Source organism: Neopsephotus bourkii, unplaced genomic scaffold, assembly GCF_033783945.1.
Source record: "Neopsephotus bourkii isolate Nb327-2 ecotype Australia unplaced genomic scaffold, CSIRO-AGI_Nbou_v1 NB_1479, whole genome shotgun sequence".
NCBI lineage: Eukaryota > Metazoa > Chordata > Aves > Psittaciformes > Psittacidae > Neopsephotus > Neopsephotus bourkii.
Genome location: NW_026901955.1, coordinates 327551 through 350583, shown reverse-complemented (window position 1 = coordinate 350583; position 23033 = coordinate 327551). Strand labels below are relative to the sequence as shown.

Genomic DNA, 23033 nt, shown 5'->3' with positions numbered 1-23033 from the left:
CATCAATAAAGAAAGAATAGAAAAGGACCCAGAGGAGAAGCTATAGGATTGTGTAGGATTGTACACTGAAACTAAAGACACCCCTTGAAAGAAGAATCAAAGCTATGGGTGGGAGGACCTGGAGCCGTGACCCATCCCTTCCTCTCATCACAGCATCTGGCGTCAGGGTCCCCATCCCACTGTGCCCCAATGGAAGCTGATGTTTGCCCCCAGCCAGGCTGTGGGGTTTCCAGGCCCCTTCCCAGGGAGAGAGATGCTGCCCCGGCCCCTACCTGGGCAATCAGAGCCTTGTGCTTTGCCATGAGCTCGTTCAGGTCCTCCTGGTCCATATCGATGCGCTTCAGGAGGTCAGCTCTCTCATGCTGCAGCTGGTTGAGTTGCTCATCCACCTGTGGGAGGATCCACGGGGCCACTTCAGCATCCCACTAGTGCATCCCAGCACTGCGCGGACCACGGAATCCTCTGGGATACACCAGCCTCCAACCCTGTGCTTTACCAGGAGAGGCAAAGCGCGCCCTGTGCCTTTGCACCCTTGTACTCATTGTAGCCACCCATTAAACCACCCTGGGGCTGTTGGTGGGAGGGTGATTTAATAAATCATGGAATGGTTTGGGTTGAAGGGACCTTAAAGCTCATCCAGTTCCAACCCCTGCCACAGGCAGGGACCCCTTCCACTGGAGCAGCTTGCTCCAAGCCCCTGTGTCCAGCCTGGCCTCACCCCAACACCCTGCATCTCCATGCACACACCAGGGCCTTGCTTCTGCTCAGGCTCTCCAGCTCCATGTGCAAGCTCTCCAGCTGCTGCGCCGCTGCCTGCTGGGTCCTCTGGGCCTCTGCGCACTTGGCTTCGCTCTCTTCCAACTGGGAAAGATCAGGAGAGAGCACAATGAAAGGAGCAGAATCCCCGCTCAGATCCCCGCATTCCCCCTGCCTCACGGTTTGTTTGCTCTTCGCCCCCATAGCATCTCCCTTGCTATTGCACCTCTCGCTGCTGCAGCACAGGGAGTGCCGGGATCATTAATTTGCAAAATTATGGGAATTACATGTAATTCCTGATTAGAGCAATTCATGGTTCCGAGTTCGCAAATGGGCTTTTCACGTGGCATAAATCGCATTTGCAAATACACACCAAATCCCCCATTTATAAACGCTAATTCTGCTCCCGGTTTTTATAGCTCAGACGTTAAGACTTACAATGGTCTTAAATGGGCTGCGAAACATCTGGAAGATGCAGCATCATCCCCCAAGCCCACAGTGCGGGGACGGAGGCGGCTGTACCTGAACAGCCAGTTCCTTCTCTCTCGGTCCCGTTTCTTTCTCTTCTTCACCATAAAGAAGCCTAAACCCTTCCGCTCCCTGCTCATTTCCCACACCCGCTCCCAGTTTCCCTGCAGAGGATGCAGAGCTCCCAAGGGAATGGGAGCCGCTGCACACCACGGCTCCCAGCAAACCAAAGGCTCCCAAGAGGGAGAGTTGGAGCCTTTTAGGCTATTTTCTCTGGGTTTACTTGTGTTTTTTAACTCCTTCCCTTTAAACCAAGGGGGGATTATGAAGCACTACCACTGGAGCACTCCTTGGCTCATCCCCCTCGATTGTTTGGGGTGATAGAGACCTACTCGAAGATGAGCAGGTAATTTGCTTCCTCAGTGCCCAATCTGCAGGGGAAATGGAAGTCCCTTGAAGTCAATGGTTCTTTTTATACTCCTGGCACAGCACCTCTTCCCTCTCCAGCCCCGAGCCTCAGCAATAGCTTTTCCTGCACTGCATCCCCTTCTCGCTATCCTTAACCTCTTCGGTGAGAAAATCTCCACCTCCTGGGACCACCACCTCCATCTCTGAGCCCATCGGTCACCCTGCATGACCCAAGGAACAGATGGGAAGAAACAAACCCCAACATCTTCGTGTCTCCATCTTTGAGCCTGCCAGAAGCTGCTCACTGTGGGAAAGACAAAGCTCTGGCACTGGGGTATTTGGCACTTTGAATGCTACAGAAAGGCTCTGCCTGTGCCCAGACTCAGCCTGTGCTGATGGTCGGTCTATTCGTACAGCTGCAGAGCCATGTGCTGTGCTCCCCTTCCTTGCAGGCGCTGAGAAATAGCCCTTGGGTTTGCATAAGGCTCAGGCATGACCAAAATGAACCAAGTGATGGCTGCTGGGAGGTGCTAAAGGTGCCAAGCACACCGACTGCTCTGTTGTGGCCAAGGGCTTTTCCACCTGCCCAGCGCCAGGCTCCTCTAGGATCAACCCCATCCACACCAACCATGGCATTTTCCTTGCCACGATCACACTGAAACTCCAGGTACTTTAACCCAAGAGAAACACATCCCAACACCTCTCATTAAATCCCAGCCTCCATTTCACTTCGTGTAATGGAATTTTCCCACTTGGGAGGAATACACTGAAATTCCTCCCCCCCTCCCCAAATGCATAATGTATGAACTTCAGAACAACAGGAGTTTGTGCTGCACCATCTGGTAAATACCTGCGTAAAATGGATGCTTCAGCCTTATTAAGAAACAATGCTACACTCGCAGCCATATGGATTTTGATTAACGGAAATGTAGCATTTCAGCAAAGCCCTCGCTCCTGGGGAGGTTTGTGGGCTGGTGCGAGGATGCATTGGCTTTTGAGAGAGTCGTCATGAATGCCATTAGAAATGGGCTCAATTTAAAGGACGCAATAAAGAATCCTGCGGCATTTTAACACAAGCAGCGTGCTGGTGGTGCAGTAAAATGTCAGCATCCCCAGCATTTGGGCTTTGTGCTCTCTTCCAAAACAGGAGGCAGCCGGGCAGCGCTGGGAGGGAGCTGGGGTGGGCCATAAGGCACCACAGGAAGAGAAAGCACTGATGTCCTGCAGGAGCCTGCCTGGCTGCAGGGACCAGGCTGCTCAGGGAACAAGGCACTATTGCCACAACCAGATAGGGCTGGATACCAAGGGTATGGCCATGTTCCACCAATGCAGTCACTGCCTGGTCTCTCAGATCAATCTATGGAAGGGTCCCTCAGCTCCAGCCCACTGCTGTGAGCTCCATCACTGAGTGTAGGGCACGGCCCCATGGTTGGGAAGGAGCAAAGCAGGGGCTGTGCATCACCTCCAGCCCCAAAGCAGGATTCAGGAAGTACTGAGGGGTTAATTGCTAAGTGCAGCACTGCACCATTAGCTCAATAGTGTTCAAGAGAGAACACAGGAGTGCCAGAAATGGGCATTCCCACTGCCTGCCCCAGCCATGCCATCCCCTGCCCTGGCTGTCTGGGTCAGTAGCACAGGCCACTGTGCCATGTGAGCATAGGCATGGGCACGGACACTGCGCCAGGCCGAGCTCACCTTCCCCTTCTCCCTCAGTACAGGTGGGAACAGCTGCTGCTCACAGATGTTATTTATGCAGAACGATTACCTCAATTACATACGTGTGTTGTTGGAATTGCTCAGGCTTCCCCATTAGTTTGTTTCCAGGGGAAATGTACAGTACAGATTAATTACCAGGTGGGTTGGAAGGACTGGCACTATTCACTCAGTCCCAGCATAATGGGATGCACATGCAGGGCCAGCCTGTGGATGGACAGCCCCATGCCGCTCTTGCTCCATGGCAGGAACCCCATAGGACCCTGAGCTCACCCCAGGGCTGAGGCCATCCCTGGTGTGGTGGGCAAAGTGTGGCACACGGCTGTGAACCTGGCTGTCTGCACTTAAACTACAGCAAATCCACAGCAATCCCTGCTCCTGCCTTACAGCATCCCTATGGCAACGTCTCCCGAACGAGGCACCGCTCCTTATTAGACAAACAGAAAACACACTCAACAGAAGGTAATTAATAGTGATGCGGGGAAAAAGAAGGAGGCAAAAAGATACTTAACCACTGTTGGATTCATGACAGAGAAATGCTCCTCCAAAGGAGGCCCTCATCAGTGCAAGAGGCACTTCTCCCCATGGCCTGGCACAGCGCAGGGTCCCCTCACCACCATTAAACCCAGGAGATGCAGGAAGGCCTCTCGCAGGGTCCCCACTGAGAGGTGATGCTCCAGGGCAGGGGGATGCCGGCAGCACCCACCTGCCTGCGCAGCCGCTCTGTGTCCTGGATGCTGGCACCAGGCTCTGCGGGCGCTGCCACCAGCAGCTGCACATCAGCGAGCAGAGCCCGTGTCCGGCGCAGGTCCCGCCGCAGGCGCTTCTCCACATCGAAGTCCCGGTGGCCGATCTGGGGAGGGAGAAAGGGTTGTCCTGAGCGCTGCTGCCCCATCCCACCCCGCAAAGCCTCCACTGGGCCTGCCCATCCCATGCCGAGGTGTTCCCTGCACAGTCTGAGAATAGGGAAACACGCTGGTAATGATGAAGACGATGCAATGTGCAGATATTACCATTTTCCATCTATCAAACCATGGAACCCCAGACTGGTTTGGGTTGAACGGACCTTAAAGCTTTTTCAACCAAGTTTCAACCCCTGCCATGAGCAGGGACCCCTTCCACTGGAGCAGCTTGCTCCAAGCCCCTGTGTCCAACCTGGCCTTGAGCACTGCCAGGGATGGGGCAGCCACAGCTGCTCTGGGCACCCTGTGCCAGCGCCTCAGCACCCTCACAGGGAAGAGCTTCTGCCTCAGAGCTCAGCTCAGTCTCCCCTCTTCCATCTCATTAATTTAATTCTTTAAATCCTAGTTAATTTTTTAATTAATATTATTTATTTAATTAAGTTATTTATGTCATTATTAAATTTATTTAATAGTTGGTGAAAGGGAGAAAATAAACTTTGTAAACACTAAAACTAGCAGATTCCACCAAAACACCACATTTTCCCCTACCAGAAAGCTGTTCCTCTGAAAGCATTTGCCCTCCCCTGGTGTCCCTCAGCCACGTGCCAGCCCTGTGACCACCCATGGGATCAATGAACAAACTGGCCATGAGATCAAGGGGGACAGGCAGGCACTGTGGGTGCCCAGAGCTGGAGCACCCTCTCCTCTTACCACTGAGCATGTCATCCCACATGATGCAAGGAGCAGGGCCAAAGAGGGGCAGTGTCCAGTGTCTGCACTGAGAGCTGGCACGGGAAAGCCATGGTATGAAAGTAAAAACAGCCAGAAAAACCCCTCTGCTCCTTTGGGGAAAAGAGTGCCCAAGGCAGCAGAAAGCCAGCACAAGGAGGAAAGGGAAGAAAACACCAAATGCCAGCAAGGAAAGCTCCAATAGGAGTTATTTACACGCCTCTACTGCAAAGCATCTGGAGTCCCCAGGCAGCTGCGGAGGGATGTATCTGATGCTGCTGCTGTTGCTGCAGCACCACTGCTGGGTGATCGGGATGCTCGCCCCAGGCATGCGGTGTCCCCGCGTTACTCTGAAGCCTTTTAAAGTAGGGAAGTGGGAAGCACCTTGGAACAAAACCCTTTCCACTCCCCACTGAAGCTGAGAGCAACCATGGTTACGAGGATGAGAGAATGAGAGACAGCAAATAAACAGCGACGTGGTTTCAGAGCTGGATTTCAGGCCAATTGAGGTACAAGAGCATCTCCACTGAGCCTGTTTTCCACATCCCTTCTTGTTTCAAAGCTCTTCTCCCCTTTTCTGTTCAGTGGCTAAAATCCATTGTGCAGCTCTGACCCCCTAACCCGGTTCTGATGCTGGAGCCAGGAACCATCCCAGCTCCATTTCCTTAATTAGTTTGCTGAGTTTCTGTCCCCTGTTTTAATAAACTGCTCTGTAGCACAGCATCCTCTGTAAATCACACAGCGTTTACAGGACCCTGCAGCGCAGCAGGCTGCCGCTATCCCTGCCATCCCTATGGATGGGCTCTTGGATGCATCGTTTCCCTGTAGCGCAGGGTCTATCCTGATGGATTTTGTGTCATCAATGGCAGCTGCCACCACCTCCCACCACTGCAGCCTGGTGCTTTTTAGGTTAAAAAGCTGGGATTTCATTCAATAGCTGCTCACAGGCACTGTGGCAATTTCCCAGCTGCACTGTTCCATCCCTTTCTCCCCTGCCACGTCCACTGCCCTCAGTATGGCCAGTCCTGCTCAGGAGAAGGTGCCTGTCCTCGAGAGCCCTCTCCTCATCCATCTTAGTTCTCCTCCACTGAGCAGGAGGGACATGCTGGAGAGGCACTTGTGATCATATCCTGCTTTTATACAGCGAGATTTATACTGACAGCTCCCAAAACATTTTATAAGCCAGGAGCAGGGGCGATGTTATGGATAAACCTCATCGGACCGTTTTGTGTCTGTGTGAAATATGCCCAGCATTCCAGTGCTCCCGGAGTCATCCCGTGGGATGAACACATGCAACTGCCAGGGTTGGTGAGCTGGTGAAACCCAGATTGTGCCTAATGCCTGATGTGTGCAGGGGGGGTGCAGTGTGATGGGGGCATCAGCACCAGGGAGCCCTGGGGTGCAGCAGCACTCAGATGGACTCTGAGCACACTGCTCTGATGCCACCCTCAGCCCCAGCAGCCCCTTGACCCCAGGGAAGGGTCAGGCAGGACCTCACTTGGTCTCCAGAGCTCCTTCAGCAGGAGCTGTGCATGAGGCAGGCGCTGGGCCTGGCTGCTGGGTGATGCTAAGTGATGCCCAGCCTGATAAATGCTGCTCAGTGAGGCTGCTTTCAGCCCCTCGCCTTCTAATTTAACAGGGAGCAGCTGTGTGTGTTTTTCCCATTACATGCACTTCAATCACTGCCACAGACACATTAGAGAGTGAAAAAGGAGTTGTTCAACAAATGTGTCTGGGGTAGAATTCCTCTGCAAAGAGTGGAATTGGATGAACTGCCTTTCTGGGCAGCTGGAGCCGCTCCAGCGGGTTGGCTCTCATGAAAATACCAGCAAAAAGCAGGTGACTCCCCCAGCTTAGAGAACCCTCAGTTCCCCTCCACGGGGCTGGCTGGGTCCTGCACGATGCCTGCAGCCCCAGAGCATTCCCAGCACGCAGTGCCTGCTGCAGCACGTGCCACTGCTCGGATGGGCAGCGTTTGGAAGGGCATCGCTGCCGGCTGTGCGTGAAGAACCAAGCTGCTGCCCATCCACACACACACACTCCCATTCACAACCCTTTTGTTATGTGTTTTGAGCCAGGGCATGGGTTTAGCAGCCAGGAGAGCAGTGAGTTTCTCCCCACCAGCAGCCCCTGGGGTGGGCTCTGTGCTCTTACCTGCTCACACAAGGTGCTGATGAGCCCTTCCAGGTCCTGCTTCTCATGCAGCACCATCTGCTTCTCCTCGTGCTCCTGTTCCAGCTGCATCTCCAGCTGCCGGAGCTGTGCATGGGAGACAACCACAGCCCTGCTCAGAGCCCAGCATCCCCTGCCAAGGCTCCGTGTGGCTCAGCCACAGCAGCCCCAGGATGGTGCACACTGAGACCTCCCATCACTGCAGCCAGTGCTGTGGACCAGGGATGGGCCACATCCCCTGGAGCATCTGCTACCCTCAGGCAGTGCAACGGCTGGGGGAGCAAGGGGAAGCAGTCCAGGAACCTACAGGATTTCTGGGGATGTGCTGCCCTATTTAAGCCAATCCACACTCAGAGGTCCCCAAGGGGTGCTCCTGCAGCTCTGGAGCAGTAACACAGGGCCTTGAACCACCTAGAAGAGGAGTTGGCTCCAGTCCCTGCCACTGCTGAGAAACAGGGCTCAGAAAGGGAACGGGAGCAGGCTGCTAAGGATCAATTGCTCTCTGGTGTCTCGCTGCCATTTACTCATTTGGAAAATAATAGTCAGGGCATGCAGGGTGAGGGAGAGAAGGGATGAATGGCTCTGCTGCAAGGCACAGCATCTCTAGTGATGCTGGCACTCTGCACAGGGCAATTAGACAGGCAGAGAGGTGCAGAAGGACAGGGAGGACCCCGGGGAGGATCTCTCAGCAATGCATCCTCACAACCAGCCCAGAACTTCCAGCATCCAGCAGAAGGGGAGCACAGGGGGAAACAGTGTCTGCACCGTGACAGCCCCCATAGCACACAGGGCTTTATGGCTTTGGGCATGGCTATGTGCTGGCAGGAGCAGGAGGAGCAGAGGTTGCCTCATTTGCCTTTCCACTTGTCCTGCCTTCCTAAAACAGCCCCAGTGGCTGCTTCATTGAGTCTCAGCAATGCTAATTCACTATGGACAGCCAGGTATGCCCCAGGCCTGATGCGAATTGGTTGCTACCACACACCCTACATCAAACACCCCCGGTGTTTGAAGAAACCAGAGTTCCTGTTCACATTCCACCGACCCTGTGGCCTTGTTGAAGTGGTATTTTCTATTCATTAGCACCCAACACAAAGCCCTGTCTGGCTGGAGCTGTGCCCTCAGCCTGGTGCTGGTGCTACCAGGAGCAGCATCCCATGTGCTGCATCGCACATGGCTCTTGTGCATCATCCCTGCAGCCCCTCCAGCACATGGGGACCCACGTCTGACCCAGACCCTGATTCTGCACCCTGGGGCTGAGGCTGGGGAAGCAGCGAGGAGGAAGGGCCCCTGTGCACCCAGCATCATCCCCACCCCATCGCCGACCTACCCTCTTCTGGCAGGACTGCCGCACATCCTCCAGCTCCTCGTCCTTGTCCTCCAGCTCCTTGTGGTGGATCTGCTTCATCCGCTCTATCTCCAGCTCCAGGCGCTGGTGTTGCTGCAGGACCCACAGGGGATTGCCCAGTGGTTGCAGACAGCCCCAGAGGGATGGGGCTGCTGCAGGTTTAACGCACGAGCAGGGATGAGCATCCCCAGCCACGGTACCTGCTCCAGGTGATCGACAGCGGCCGTTTGCTGCTCCAGCTCCTTCCTCTGCTCGGCAGCGCTGGCCTCCATGTCCCAGAGCTGCTTCCGGAGTGCAGGCACTGCCCGGGCATCCATGGTGCTGGGGGTGCTGAGCTCCTCCACCCGGCCGGACAGCACCGACACCTTCTGTGCCAAGCCGGACACCTCTGCCTCCTTCTGCTGCTCGGGGGGGCAGAGCAGGGGGTCAGGGGCTTTGCACTTGCGCCCTGCTCCTAACACCCAGACCATTCCCAGCTGCACCCTCAGGACCATCCTCAGACCCTGCCTGCACTAACAGCCCCATCCCCATCACAAGCCCTGGGGCGGCTGCAGCAGCGTTGCAGCTTCCCCACCCCCAGCACACCATGTCCCTGTGGTCTCGTTCAGGTGAAGCTGTGGGTAGAGGCGTGGAGAAGAGCACAAGTGGCTTCAGTGGAAATGAGGGGTTGGTAATTAGCTCAGCAAGGATGGTTATCACTCATGTACAATGATAGCCTTTCTTCTGGCAGAGGATGATGGCATTTAAATACATTAGGCACATCCTAGAACTGCGCTGAAAGAAACTGGAATCAAGTTGCTGGGCTTGTGCCTGATTGCCTCAGCTGTAATTACAGAGATAATGGCTTAGCTCTGAGAGCTCTTCCCAAAACTGGATATAATGCCTCAAAGTGGGATATTCCCCTCTTACCTCCAAGCGCTGCTGGAGTTTGCTCATCTCCCAGCGGATGCTGGTGTTCTCCTGCGACACTTTCTCACGGAGGCTCTTCTCAAAGGCAGACTCCCCCAGGGCCTGGGCTAACTGCAGGTCGAACCTGGATGGGGAAACACACGTCACCTCAGCATCTTTGTATCCCTGGGTTAGAGCTACCCCCAGCCCACAGTCAGCATCTCAGCACAGGACAGCAGGGAACATGAGAAACGAAGGGTAAATGAAAAGGAATCATAAAGCAGTTGGTGTCTTCCGATGTTTTCTGTGCCTGCTCAGTATCCTATTTTGGGGCAGAAAACCTGTTTCCTTTGAACAGCAGCACTAAAACACTGGGGGTCACTTCTTACGCTCCTCTGTTGCACAACCACGTTTGCCAGCAGTGCTCCCAGCACAAGCACAAGCACATGCACACCAAGGGCACACGGAAGCCTGGGATACCCCAGCACGAGGATGCCCCACACCCCAGCATCCCTCCCCAGAGCATCACACTGAGAGCGGTTTCCATTATGGAAGGAGGTTACAGTCACACAGCAACGCGATGCAAAAACCACCCCATGCTCCGTGCACCCTCCACCAGCCAAAGCAGGAGCAGCTGCCCCGCTCCCACCGCCACCCAAAGCATCCCCAGCCTTACTTCTTCTGCCTCTTCTCCAGCTCGTGGCTGCGGCTCTGCTGGCTCTCGGCGAGCACCCGTGCATCCTCCAGCTCGCAGGCCAGGCGCCGGCACCGCCGCTGCAGCTGCTGCGATGCCCTCTTGGCCGCCTCGCAGGCTGCCTGCGCCGCGCCGAGCTGCGGGCACAGCGGGTGAGACCCCAACGCATGGACCCCCAGCACCAGGGATGGGTCACCCCAGACCCACCACGAAACAAGGACAATCAGAGGTCCCCTAACCCCCCCGTGCCTGCAGCATCCCAGCCCTGCTCAGAAAGCAGCACTGCATCCCTCAAGGAATCAGATCGTGTTTGGGATACGGATACACACAGAGCTCTCGCTGACCAGAGAATGGAGCCATTAAGGAATGACTTTAAATAAGCAAAATCTTGCATTAATGGAGCCTGTAATTCCAAACCAGCTATCGGGAAGCAAATGGGCTGTTTTGCTTTACCCAAACTCCAACGACCAGGCTGCTTTTCTTATTACTTCTTAATGTACCATGAATAATACCAATTTATTTGTTTTATCCTCATGGGAAGTGACCTGACTCCCAGGAACTGCTCAGGGAAGCACAGTGGCTCTTTCCCCCCTCATGGCAGAGCTCAGGAGCTTCCAGCTATCTATGCATGAGGGATGATGTGAGCACGGCACCCAAAATACAGCTCAGCACCAAGACCCATCACTGAGGCCCTCCCCACCCTGTGCTCATGCTCACATTTGATCATGGTTGAATTTTGCCACGTTCTGGTGCAAAACTGGTTTTATAAGCTTGAAGGAATTTGGGGATATTTATTCTCAAACCAGTGGCCAGTGAAAGCATTAGCCCCAAGCGGCTGCATTTCTGAGCCTCAGCCTGCCCAGGGAACAGGGAGAGGATGCCCAGCTCCAGCAGCATCCCTGCGCCATGGCCGGCAGCACTTGCCTTCTGCTCCAGCCCGGTCCTGGTGCCCCGCTCGGACTCGAGGCGCTGCTCCAGCTGCACCAGCCGCTTCCGCAGGAAGGAGATCTCCGTCTGCGCGCACTCGAAGCGCACTTGCCACTCGTCCTCTGCCAGCAGAGACAGACACGAGGGGTTGGGGGGTGCTCGGGCCCGACCAGCCATGCCAGGGCAGGGTGGGTGAATATACAACAGCACCGTGGCTCCTGCATGGCACAAATGCCAGCACCAAGCTCATGGGGGGCAGCTCTGCTCCAGCTCACACAGCACAGGTATCCCCATCTTCAGGAAAGCACACGTGCTCATCCCATCCATTCCCATCCCATCCCATCCCATCCTCCTCATCACTCCACAACATGCTTCAACCACACTGCCAGGTAGTGCCAGTCAGTGCTGGCAGTGCCATTAGGCAGAATCCCTGCCTGCATCCCAGCTCCATGCAACAGCCACAGCCGTGTGTGCTGCTGCCCTTGTCAGCTCCTTGCTGGGCAATCATTGCAGAATGACAGGGTGCCAACACCACACTGTGAAAGCTGCACTGCTTGAGGGGGCAAACCAAAAGGCTTTCATGCCCATGCCTGGATGCCCAGAGCATGCATCACCCCAAAGGGGTGCCCCTACCTCCTCCAGAGCCACTTATCTTCATCTCACGCAACTGAACCAGCTGCTGGGCCTCCTCCAGCTGCTTTTCCACTGACTCCAGTTTCTTCTGCACTTGGTCATGTTTGCTCTGGGGGAAGCAGGGAAGGAGGGAACAGCTTTACCCGGCACCACGGCACTCAGGTCTGAAAGCAGCACCACCACCGGCATGGCCCAGCATGTCAGGGCTCTCCTACCTGCAGCTCCTGCAGCTCACGAGCTCCCCGCAGCCTCTCTGCCCGCTCCCCATCCAGGACCTGGCAGGCGACATCGCCCTTGTACTGCTCATCCGACAGCTCCGTGTTCAGGTCGATGATCTGGGGGGGAACAGGCAGTCAGTCTGGGCATTACTGTGCAGGCATCAACCCCAGTGTCCCAGCTGCTCCCACGGCCTGTGCTTAGGGGACGTGGTAAGTGCACATCAGCACCAACCAGTGCCAGCAGAACCCCAGCAAAGAGCAACCACTGCAGGACCCTGTGGCTGCATCCCTGCAGGGGATGTGCAGGGCACTTCTGCATGCCACCTCCTCAGTATTAGCATTCATCCCATGGAGCCAAGTCACTTGTGGTGCCTGCACGGGTCAGTGAGCCTGCAGTCCTGAGAGCATCATGGGCTACATCAGTGTGTAATTTCCCATTCTAATTGCAGCCTTTCATCAGCAGAAGGGGTGACACTCACATCGCCACACTCCAGCCTCATGCACTGCACTGGTGGCAGCACAGGGTGACATCTGCCCTTGTTGCAAGGGACATGAGGCTTTCCCTGGGGACACCCCTGGGAACAGCCCATTCCCAAGGCATTGCAACCACTCACTGCTGAGGCAGGCAGGATCCCACCCAGCATGGACCCCACAATGATGCTGGTCCTGAGTGCAGCAGTTGGGCACCACAGGGCTGTGGCAGAGGTGTTTTGGGGCTCTAGAGAGGTGCATTAGGGGCTTTATAGAGGTGTTTGGGGACTCTACAGCAGTGTCTGGGGCTCTACCTTGCTCTCCAGCTTCTCTGCATTCTGCCTGAGCTCACTGCATTCCTGCTCGGATTTTTCCAGCTTCCTTCTCAGCGTTGCCAGCTCCTCCTAGGGAAGGTTGCAAAACAGAACACATGGAGAGCTCCAGCATCCCCAGCTTATTGATGAAAACCTCGTTTTCTGTTCAAAATAAGCAGGAGAGACACGGCTGCCTTATTAATCCAATTCACCAGGCAGCTTTGAAGGCTGCTCGCTGCAAATTGCCAGGACTGCAGCTCCTGACATGAATTCCATCGGAGGGAACGTCAGCTCTGCTGTGCGCACAGAGCAAGGGACAACCCTCAAAGGCCTGCATGAGCAGCCAAGTGCTGGGATCCTGCTCGAGGAGCATTCCCAGGGCCCTGGCAGGCTATCACAGCGCGGGGGCAAAGGCACCTTGTTGGCTGTGATCCCTTTCCAGGCAGCCCGGCTGTAACAGCAACGGGAGCCTGCTTTGGTCCTGCTCAGCACTGAGCAGAAGCAGAACGTGTGGAGCTGTGATAAAACCATTGGTGAACGGGTGATGGGGCCTGATGGATCCCAGGTGGGTTTGGAGGGAGGAACAGAGGCTTGGGCAGCCAGCCTGAAAACACCTTGTTAAAACCTCACTGAGGCAAAAAGAGGAGCAGGACGCCAGGAAGACAAAGAATTGAGTGCAGGTCTCAGACGGCGCAGAAGGTGCCTGTCCCAGGTCAGCAGATGCCCGTTAACCACCCTATCTCCAGCTGCAGCACAGGGGAAAGCCAGCACAGCACTGGGGACAGTACAGAGCAGACCTCTGCCCCAGGGGTGTGTTTGGCTGTTCAGCATCCATCATCCTACGGACTGACATGGGGCATCCACCCACAAGGGGCTTGGTGCAGCAGAGCCAGCACCTTGCAGGGGGCATGGGGAGGGCAGTGGGGCAGCCACAGCCCTAGAACAAGGCTTTGGCTATGGGGACACGGTGCATTTGCTACTGTCCCCCTAAAGGAGAGTTATTTCTCCCTCCCCAGCAAAATGCATTACTTAAGGCAAAAAAATGCAGTGCCAAGAACAGATAACAGCTTCTGATGGTCAGTAAAACATCTCTGCTCTGACAGGAGTGACTTCTGTCCAACCTACCAGACAGAGCCCCTAAAACACCCCATCCCATCCCATCCCATCCCATCCCATCCCATCCCATCCTATCCCACCCCATCCAACCCCATCCCATCCTTCAATGCATACCTCTTTGGCCCGGAGCTGCTCCTCTGTGAGGTTAATGCTGAGCAGGGGCCGCACACGGCTCAGGAGCTGCCACCAGGGCCAGTGCCTGATGGCCTGGAACACCACCAGGTTCTTCTGGATGCAGTGGATGGCCAGGCGCTGGATCTTCAACCTCTTGAACTTCTGGCGGCTGAGGAAGCCCTTGCACGCAGCCTGGAGCAGGATCATCTTCTGGGCTATCAGCTTGTCCCGCTGCTTCTCCAGTCGGGAGATGACTCCCGGCTTCAGGAAAACCTGACAGCAAGAAATGGCCATTCAGGATGGAGCCTGAAAGCTGCCCGCAGCCAGCAGGATGTGTTTATGGCAAACACCCTGCAGCCCCCCCTGAGACCTGCAGGAGACTGAAGATCCTTGGACCAGTGCATGAGACCCTGCACCAGCCTTAGAGCAGCTCCCAGGGCCTAAAGGGGCTACAAGGAACCTGGAGAGGGGCTTTGGGCAAGGGCCTGTAGGGACAGGCCAAGGGAATGGGTTTAACCTGCCCGAGGGGAGACTGAGCTGAGCTCTTAGGCAGAAGCTCTTCCCTGTGAGGGTGCTGAGGCGCTGGCACAGGGTGCCCAGAGAAGCTGTGGCTGCCCCATCCCTGGCAGTGCTCAAGGCCAGGTTGGACACAGGGGCTTGGAGCAAGCTGCTCCAGTGGAAGGGGTCCCTGCCCGTGGCAGGGGTTGGAGCTGGATCAGATTTAAGGTCCCTCCAACACAAACCAGTCTGGGATTCTTTGATACAGATTTGCTGGTGCCATTGAATTCAGCCCGTATCGATCTCTCAGTGTAAGACCCCTGTCATTGCCTGGGGAAGCTCTCGGCACATGGGACTGATCCCTCCCCACTACTGTGCCCCATTTACATTATACAGCTATAATAAACACTGAATTACACTTGTGAAGCCAGTGGCACACTTAGAGCTGCATTTGAAAGATGCTAAATTGAATCAAAGAACAATTCCAAGGAAACTCCCTTTCCAGAGATAATGCTATGATTGCTCCAGCACCTACCTGATTGCCTCATTAATGTCTGTATTAACTTCAGAAGACAGTAACTTTAGAAGCTAGTGCAAAATCAATGCTCAAAGCAATGGCAAAACTAACTCTCCATAACAAGATGTGACTGGAGCTGCTATTGCACTATTGATTAAGTACAAGGGTTTCATAGAAGAGGTAATTGCAAACTGCACTGTGCAGGGTAAAAGAAAGTTATTTTGTGCCTCGGAACCGTGTCATGAATCCTTTCTCCATAGGCTCCGGGAGCTGCAGGTAAGCACGCCAGCACAACTCAGTTTGCTGTGAGATTATCACATTAAAGCCCAAACGCTGCTGCTGCGATGCCTCAGCTGCCCGGCTGTGCAGTGTTAACCCCAGCCCACCAAAAGCACCGGTACCCAATCTTCATTAACTCCCAGGAGATATCAAAGGTAAAGAGGAACATCAATGCCACGAGGGCTGGATTTTGATAACAAGGTACACACACCACCACACTTCACAGTCACATTTTGAATGCTCTCAAACGTGAATCAGGGGCCTTCTGCTTTGATGCTTGGTGAGGCTTGGTTTCCCAGCCCACTGGGCACAGCAGAAGAAAGGGTTTCTCCCCACTTTGGGAAGCTTTGGGCAGCTGGAAGTGCCTGGCATGGGACTGGCTCTGCCTGTACACACCGAGAGCAAGAGGGAAGCCGTCGTACCTGGCTGCGCCCGATGGCAACACTGCTCTTCTCCAGATCCAGCGCCTGGAAGAGCTCCTGTATGGCCTGCGGAGGAGGAACACATCATTGAACTGCTCAGAAAACATTTACACCCTGATATGAGCCTGCTGAAATGGGGCAGAGACCCCTGATCCTTATGGGCACCCAAGTAAGGGTGCATCCAGCCCCGAGTCCTGCTGTGAGAAGGGTAGAGAGCCCCAATGCATGGGTGGCTGTGGCTGGAGGCTACTGAGGGGAAGGTGAGAGCCCATCCAGCCAACAGCTCTGCCTGTGGAGCTGAAAGCAGGAGCGAAAGCACCAAGTTCCCGCTGGAGCCAAGCGGTGCAGAGCTGAGCCCCTGCAGGGAGGCAAGCGGGGAAAGAAGCCTGAACTCAATTACTCTGAGCTTTGGCCCAGCGCATGACTGTAGCAGCCAGGAGCACCGCACATCTCCCCAGGGCAGCCAACGCTATCTGGACAAATCGATGATGTGAAAACCCCAGAGCTCCCGAAATTGAAACAAAACCCCTCTGCTAATGCTTCACTCAAACAACAGCCTCTGGAGGCCACACGCATCTCCTCCAGGAAGAATCATTTCACCGTGGCCCCTGGAGCACCTTGCTGCAGCAGAGCTGCACCCCAGCCTGCAGCCCTGCGTGCCCTGGGGCAAGACGGGGACGGAGCATGCGAGTGCATGGGGGTATGGACCAGTGCCATGCATGGAACAGTGTGCCAGAGGTGAGGAAATGCCTGCTCCTGTGGCACTGCTGGAACAGTGCAGGACCGCCCCATCCCATCCCATCCCATTCCATCCTATCCCATCACATCCCATCCCATTCCATTCCATCCCATCCTATCCCATCCCATCCCATTCCATTCCATTCCATTCCATCCCATCCTATCCCATCACATCCCATCCCGTCCCATCCCCAACAGCAGGGCCAGCATGAGCACAGGGTCAGTCATTGCTGCACCACCACCCTCGCTCCACACAAGCATCTCTTGTGCTGCAGTGGCCGAGTGAATGCACTCACTGGGAAGCATCCTCCCGCTAACAGCGCATGGCAGTGAGCTCCAGGGAGGCCGGGATTTTCCAAATCCCCAGCTTACACAGTGCTGACAAGGCACCCTCTGCCTCCTTTCAGCATTTAATAACAATATTGACCTTTTCTGGCTGTCAAACTTGTCTTATTAAATCCCGAGGTCTTAACTGAATTTGCACACCCTGCCTGGCAGTTTGCACAACAGAGCACATGCCCATGTTTAATTCATCTCCTCCCAGCTCTCCCCGGCTCCCAGTGCTTCTCACAGCCTGTTCCAGGGACACAGGGGGGTCTCCCAAGTTTGTGATATAAAGTCATTATGAAACAAATAAAACTGGCAAATCTCCATTCCTGAGCTCCCCTCAGTTTCAGGCTTTGTGGGATGAGGTGAGGAGCCACCCTGGGCTGCTGCTTTACAAGGGCCTGAAGGCAGATGATGCCCCATCGCCAAGAACCTCCATTGGACTGCTCTGATGAGTCCCTGGGAATGCTGCCTGGCTTGTCCTCAGCCAGCCAGTGTCTGAGGAGCCAGAGCAAGGGATGGGTGTTGCCATGCTGGGATCCCTGCATCCCAGTGAGGCAGGGGCTGGGAAGCAGCTGCTGTCCCAGGGCAGGGAGATGCTGGCATCACCTCTTTGCAGAGAGGACAGCGGGGCTCATGCAGGGCACAGGCAATGCCAGCACAGGGGCTGCCTGCAGGAGCTGCTCCTCATTGCAAAGAAAGCCCTTAGGACATTGGGAAAGGCTGGAGGAGCTCCAGCACCAGCACAGCCCAATGAGGGGCTCCCAGCCCACATGCCCCATGCACCCAGCACATACCTTGCTCTCGTCTGGCACCTCGTAGGCAGAGGTGTGCTTCTTCATGACCTCCGGAGCCAAGACCTGGAAGCGCCTTCGGAACTGGGTGAGGAGCAGGCGATCTGCATACCCTGGGGACACACAGACATCACTGGGGGCTGCACCAGCCTCGGGGCACAAGGCTCTCACCAAACACTGCAGAGGGAATCAGTAGTGGGGGACTGAGGTGCGGGGTACCTCACCCCAGGGGTATGTCCTGTACACACCAAGAGGCATTGAGGGTGATGGGGATGAGGGAGCTGTACTGAGGGCAGGGTGGTGGGAGCAGGGAAGCAGCAGAGATGCACTGGAGGTGGCCAGACACCACCTTAGAACCTCCTATTGTGCAGTAGATGCCCCTGGGCTGCCTGCATGGGTCCCTCTCCCCCCGGCAGTGACTGTGACTGCGGTAGGTGCAGGTCTAGCTTGATGCATGGATGTTCCAGAGGGAACATGCAGGCAAGGGAAGGGCTGGGAACCCCTGCGCGATAAAACCTCGAGGGCTTTTTGAAGTGGGTCTGGAGGGAGGCAGATGATGAGCAAAGCCAGGTGTGGAAGGGCAGCACCCACACCCAGCAGCAGGGGGCCGGGCGTACCGATGCGGTGCAGGCGCAGGGCATCCAGGAGCTGGGTCCCCTCCAGCTGTGCCCGCAGGGTCGGCACATCCAGCTGCGGGGCTGCGTCGGGCGGCGCAGGGGGACGAGGCAGCGGCCCCTCGGGCCCCGCTCCTGGTAGCAGGCAGTGCACGAAGTGCAGGCGGGACCGGCGGAGGAGGTTCGTGAGCGCGTCCTGCCGGGCAAGCAGAGGTGAGCAGGGATGGAGCGGTGGCGGGGACCCCCAACCCCGCACCCCTTGCAGCCATCCTCAGAACCCGCAGAGCTCAGTGCGTGTCAGGAACAGCTTTGGCCTGCGATGGGAGCCCGGCATACAGGTCACAGAGGCTGAGTGAGACCCTTCCTACTGAAACCCCATGTTCTCAGTTGATGGGCTACCGAATGTCACAGGGTTGAGGGTTGCTGGGTGAGGGCTTGCCAGAGACACCCAGCACCTCGGAGCAGGCTGGAAGAGGAGTCAGCAGAGACTGCACTACACTCCTCGAGAGAGTTGAGGCACCTGATTATGGCTGAGGTCAGCAGGAGCTTGGTACGTGCCCAGCACGGGGGCTGCTCCAGTTGCTCGAGTGCTTAAGAGGATTAAGCAGTGCTCAGCGAGGTGCGTGTGTGACCTGCTCCATGACACGTTTGCCTGGGATGCTCCCGCATGGCCACAGCAGCCCCGGCGGTCCCCTCGCACTCACCGCCTGCAGCTTGAGCTGGGCGCACACCGACCGCTTCCTCACGGCCGCGAAGCTGCTGGCGAAGCTCTTCCTGACGCAGGCGCTGCGGTGCAGGGCTGCCTGCGAGCGCCCCTCCAGCCCCGCCACGGCCCGGCAGCCCAGCGGCGCCCGCACCCGCGGCTCCACCAGCTCCCGCACGGCCTCGCTGCGAGCAATGAGCAGCGGGGTCAGTGCTGGGGTCCTCGGCTTCAAAGCCCCTTCCATGGGGATGCAGCCCCCAGCATCCCAACTTCAGCATCGGTGCCGCCGCAGGGCACCCAGCCATGGAGCAGAGCAGGGTGCCAGGACACCTCTCACCCCTCTGCTCCTCCCTGGTTTGGGCACTGAGCTGCCCACCTCTGTTGAAACTTCCCTGAACTGAAGCCTGAAGCAAAAGGAGCTGGGAATGTTTAAGCACAAGGTCAAAGTCCTGCCGTGTGCAGAGACATCGGCAGCAGCTCGACTACATTTCAACTCCAATTTAGTGTACAAAGTTCCTTGAGGAGGTGGGGAAACCCTGCCCCATTGCTGCACAGGAACCCGACCTCAGGCAGTGATGCTTCACAACTGAATGCCTACCCTATGGCACTGTGGAGCCGACGACATCGTGGGGTCCCCCTGGTGCCTCCCATTCCCCCACTACCCATGCGTGCAGAATGAGACCCCCACTGAAAGGCCAATGGCATGGATGTGCTGACTGTAAGGAGCCAGACAGCTCTGATGGGAAGCTGTTCACTGCAGTGCTATTCACCAGCTCGCCCGCAGCGTCTGCTGTGATCACAGCGTGTACATCCTGCTGTCAGTCAGCCCCAGGGCTTGATGGCTGCAAGTCAAATCACTTGACATCTGCTCCCCACACCTCAGCTAGGCTCTCAGGATTCCCACAAAGCTGGGATGAAGCTGTGGGGCTTTATGGCTTCCTTGCACTGGTGTCAGCATGTGCCTGGGGCTGCCTGGCAGACAGGGTCCCATCAGCTCCGTGCCCATCTAAAGCAAGATCAGCTCCATCACTGCACTGTGCATTGGGCAGGTGTGGGGATGGGCAGTACCAAGGCTGCAGGGCCCCTCCTCTCTGCTGAGATGCCCCACACAACCCTCTCCTTCCCCACCATGAGCAGCCCCTCAGACCTTGGGTAGGTCTCACTGGCATCATCCCCATCCCACTCCACTGCCATGGGATCCCAATCCCACTCCCACAGGGATGAGAGCACCACGGCACCTCGCTCATACTTACACCGTGGACTGCTGCAGCACCTGCAGGGCGTTCTGTGCCGAGAGGTTGAACTTGGCTTTGCTGACCCAGCCCGTCAGGTCATAGCGCACGGGGTCTGTGCCCAGCCTGTGGCTGATCTCAAAGTGCAGCCCCTGCTCGCACCTCCGCATGTGGCTGTCCCCTGCAGCAGGAGAAAAGCTGTTTAACCCCCTACACGGTCTCTTCAGCTCCCACAGCTCCACTGTGATGCCAAAGGACGGGTGGCAGAGCTGCTCCCAGCTTACCCTCCTGGTCGGGTCCCTCTGCGGTGAAGTAGGAGCACAGGCGGTCAAAGGCAGTGCCATCCCCAGAACCAGGGGTCAGTGCCTCCTCATCCAGGATCCACAGCAGCCCCCTGCGATCAGATCCCGGGCTGCCCGGCAGCGCCTGTGGCTGCAGAGGGATTGGGTTTGGGAATGGGACAGCTGTGCCAGCCTGCTCCCCACCACCTCTGTCCTGTGTCCCCTGCCCCAGAACAGTCAGAACAGGGTTGGGAAACCCTCCTGGCCCCATCCAGCTCTGGACACCTTCACCCTTGAGACCTCCACAGCCACACAGCATCCCAAAGGGACCAGTCATCCCACTCTGCATCCAGGCTGGGAGATGTGCCCGGGGTGCAGGGCTTGAGCAGGATGGGTACTTTATTTTAGGGTGATGCTGCACCCTCCCGTGCAACTCCACAGGCTGCTCTGTGCCAAACACACCACGGTGCCCTGCTCTGCCTCTCAATCCCTCCCTCCTCGGAGCAGGAGGATGCTCCAAGTGTGACCGAAGCAACCAGCCCCCATGGGAACAGGTTACCTGTGAGGAGCTCAGGTCGATGATGGACAGCGTGTCCAGAGGAGAGCGCTCTGGAAGATCAAAAGACACCTCAACATTTTCCTGGAAAACATCATTTAAAAGCTGCTTCAGTCATAGCCTGGCATTGGGAAGCCAAGAGAGGTCTGCATGGATGGGGAGGAAGGTGGCATTGACGCTGCTCCCACTCTGTGGAGTGCTCTGTGGGGTTCCCTTCCTCAACCAAGGGCTGCAGTGGGTGCCCCCACTGCAGGGTCTCCCACCACCCACACCCCATCCCAGCACCCCTACATGTGCCCTGGAGCAGGGGGAGCCCTTGCTCCTGTGTGAAGCAGGGATGCTCAGCAAGAGCCAGAGCTTCAGTGTCTCTGCACGGTAACACTGTGAGGTTCAGGTCCGCAGCCTCAGCATGTGAGTGGAGAAAGCAGCAGCGGGGCTGCAGTTTGTGCCTACCAGGGCACGTACCAGCATCACCCCATGTGTGAGCCAGCTCTGTGTGACCCAGCTCGGGGAGGAAATGGGTCACTGGGGCTCGGGCTCACAGCGGCAGTCCCATGGCTCAAAGGGCATGTGTTTGCACCAGGGCAGGCAGCATCAAAGCAGAGCCTGCTGAGCCCTCTGCCATTTCAAGCTCAGCCAGTACCTGTATATTCAGCACCAGGGAAGAGCACACAGATACTTACTTGATGCAAATGTTGTGTGAATATTGAGCCATGGGAATTCAACTCTTTTCCCAGGGCTAGAGGTATTAGAGTAACTCCTGCAAGCTTAATAAGTTCATCTCTGCTGGTAGGTTTTTCAGCAGCTTATTTCTGCAATAATTTATCATCTTCCTTCCTATCCTCTATTATTCATCACCTGAGGGAAAACTCAGCTGCACCAGAAGGGCACAAAGAGCCTGAGCTGGAGGAAGCATCTCCAGAGAGGTGACGAGACAGCCCCGCACCTTGGGAATGTCAGGAATACCCCAGAGGAGCCGTGACTGGGGCAGTGAGGAGAGGAGACTCAGCTCAAGGTGCCTGCTCCAAACAGACCCCTCATTTCTATAGCCCCTCACTAACGGCACTGAGTTATTTGGCCATGCCATGGCAGGGCACAGGGACCCGCTGGGTCAAAGCCCTGTCCCATGTGGGGGAAGCGGCACAGCCCCTGCTCCTCACCTCTCTGTACCTCTCCATCTCCGAAACAAAGGTTTTCTCATAGAAGAGAGCCTGCAGCCGCTCATGCACGTAGTTGTGGCAGAGCTCCTCGAAGGTCGCCGCGCGCTCATGGTGCTGATGCCGCGGGTTCTGGAAGCCGGGGGTGTCCACCACGGCGATGGAGGCCACGGAGAGGTGTGGGGAGGAGAGGGACCTGCGGAAAGAGGCACTCGCATCATAGGTTTTACCCATGGCCATGCCCCAGCTCTCCTCCTCCTCCTGATGTGCAGCATCCCTGGGTGGGCACCGTCCCATGTAGCAGTGACCAGCACTTCTCATCTGCCCTTCTTCCTATGTCTCCTGCAGAGAGCACCCACACCTCCTGACACTGTCCCTTTGCTTCTCCCTTCTCCCTCATCAAGCCGAGCATCTCCTCCCAGCCTGGATGGAAGCACAAGGCATGGACTTCTCCTGACCTGGCCTAATGAACGTTTAACAGTGGCATGGGGTGAGAAGGCAGCAGTGGAGCCTGCCCCTGGGAAACCTCCTGGAGCGTTTTAATGCACATTCTGAATCACCATCACATCGTGCTGCTCCATCCCCAGCAGCCCTGCAGCAGGGTGAGATTAAAGGATTTCTCCTCGGTGGCACTGGGCAGCGAGGATGCTTCCATGAAACACAGGGTGGAATGAAGAAACAGATGTATATTTATGAAGTGCTGCCTGCAGATTTCCATTGCAGCATCCTCCTGCAGCTGGGGTTGAAACATTCAGGCTCAGCATCCCCATCACCTCACCAAGGAACAGGATTTTCATGGAACGTGCCTGGATTGTTGGTGCAGTGGTTTAACAGGCTTTGGTGGGCTGAGATGGAAAATACAGCTGGGCAAAGCAAAGCTACCTTTAAAGAGAAGAAGGGACCCAGGGCACATCCTGAGCTAATGCTGTTATTTAGGAGAACCAGCAGCATTTTGCTTCTCTGTCAGCCCTTTGAGCCCCATCAGCAATTTCCCTTTGGAGTGTGGTTGCTAGGAATTACAATAAAAATATTCTGCAGGTTAAATAA

General features: G+C 56.2%; 1 protein-coding gene across 1 annotated transcript in view; it reads right to left on the bottom strand.

The window, feature by feature from the left end:
• MYO18B (myosin XVIIIB) overlaps positions 1–23033 on the bottom strand; it is a 59574-nt gene that overhangs the window by 19778 nt on the left and 16763 nt on the right. Inside the window, exons 15-35 of the mRNA XM_061369234.1 lie at positions 21990–22182; positions 20833–20913; positions 20277–20424; positions 20014–20173; positions 18762–18945; positions 18061–18253; positions 17447–17556; positions 15585–15650; positions 13869–14141; positions 12639–12728; positions 11851–11970; positions 11636–11744; positions 11000–11124; positions 10058–10212; positions 9403–9526; positions 8694–8894; positions 8476–8586; positions 7131–7235; positions 4052–4198; positions 748–861; positions 273–389 (exon numbers count right to left, since the gene is read on the bottom strand). Of these exons, the coding sequence (XP_061225218.1) occupies positions 273–389; positions 748–861; positions 4052–4198; positions 7131–7235; positions 8476–8586; positions 8694–8894; positions 9403–9526; positions 10058–10212; positions 11000–11124; positions 11636–11744; positions 11851–11970; positions 12639–12728; positions 13869–14141; positions 15585–15650; positions 17447–17556; positions 18061–18253; positions 18762–18945; positions 20014–20173; positions 20277–20424; positions 20833–20913; positions 21990–22182 (2926 nt within the window). The remainder of the gene's footprint in view (positions 1–272; positions 390–747; positions 862–4051; positions 4199–7130; positions 7236–8475; positions 8587–8693; positions 8895–9402; positions 9527–10057; positions 10213–10999; positions 11125–11635; positions 11745–11850; positions 11971–12638; positions 12729–13868; positions 14142–15584; positions 15651–17446; positions 17557–18060; positions 18254–18761; positions 18946–20013; positions 20174–20276; positions 20425–20832; positions 20914–21989; positions 22183–23033) is intronic.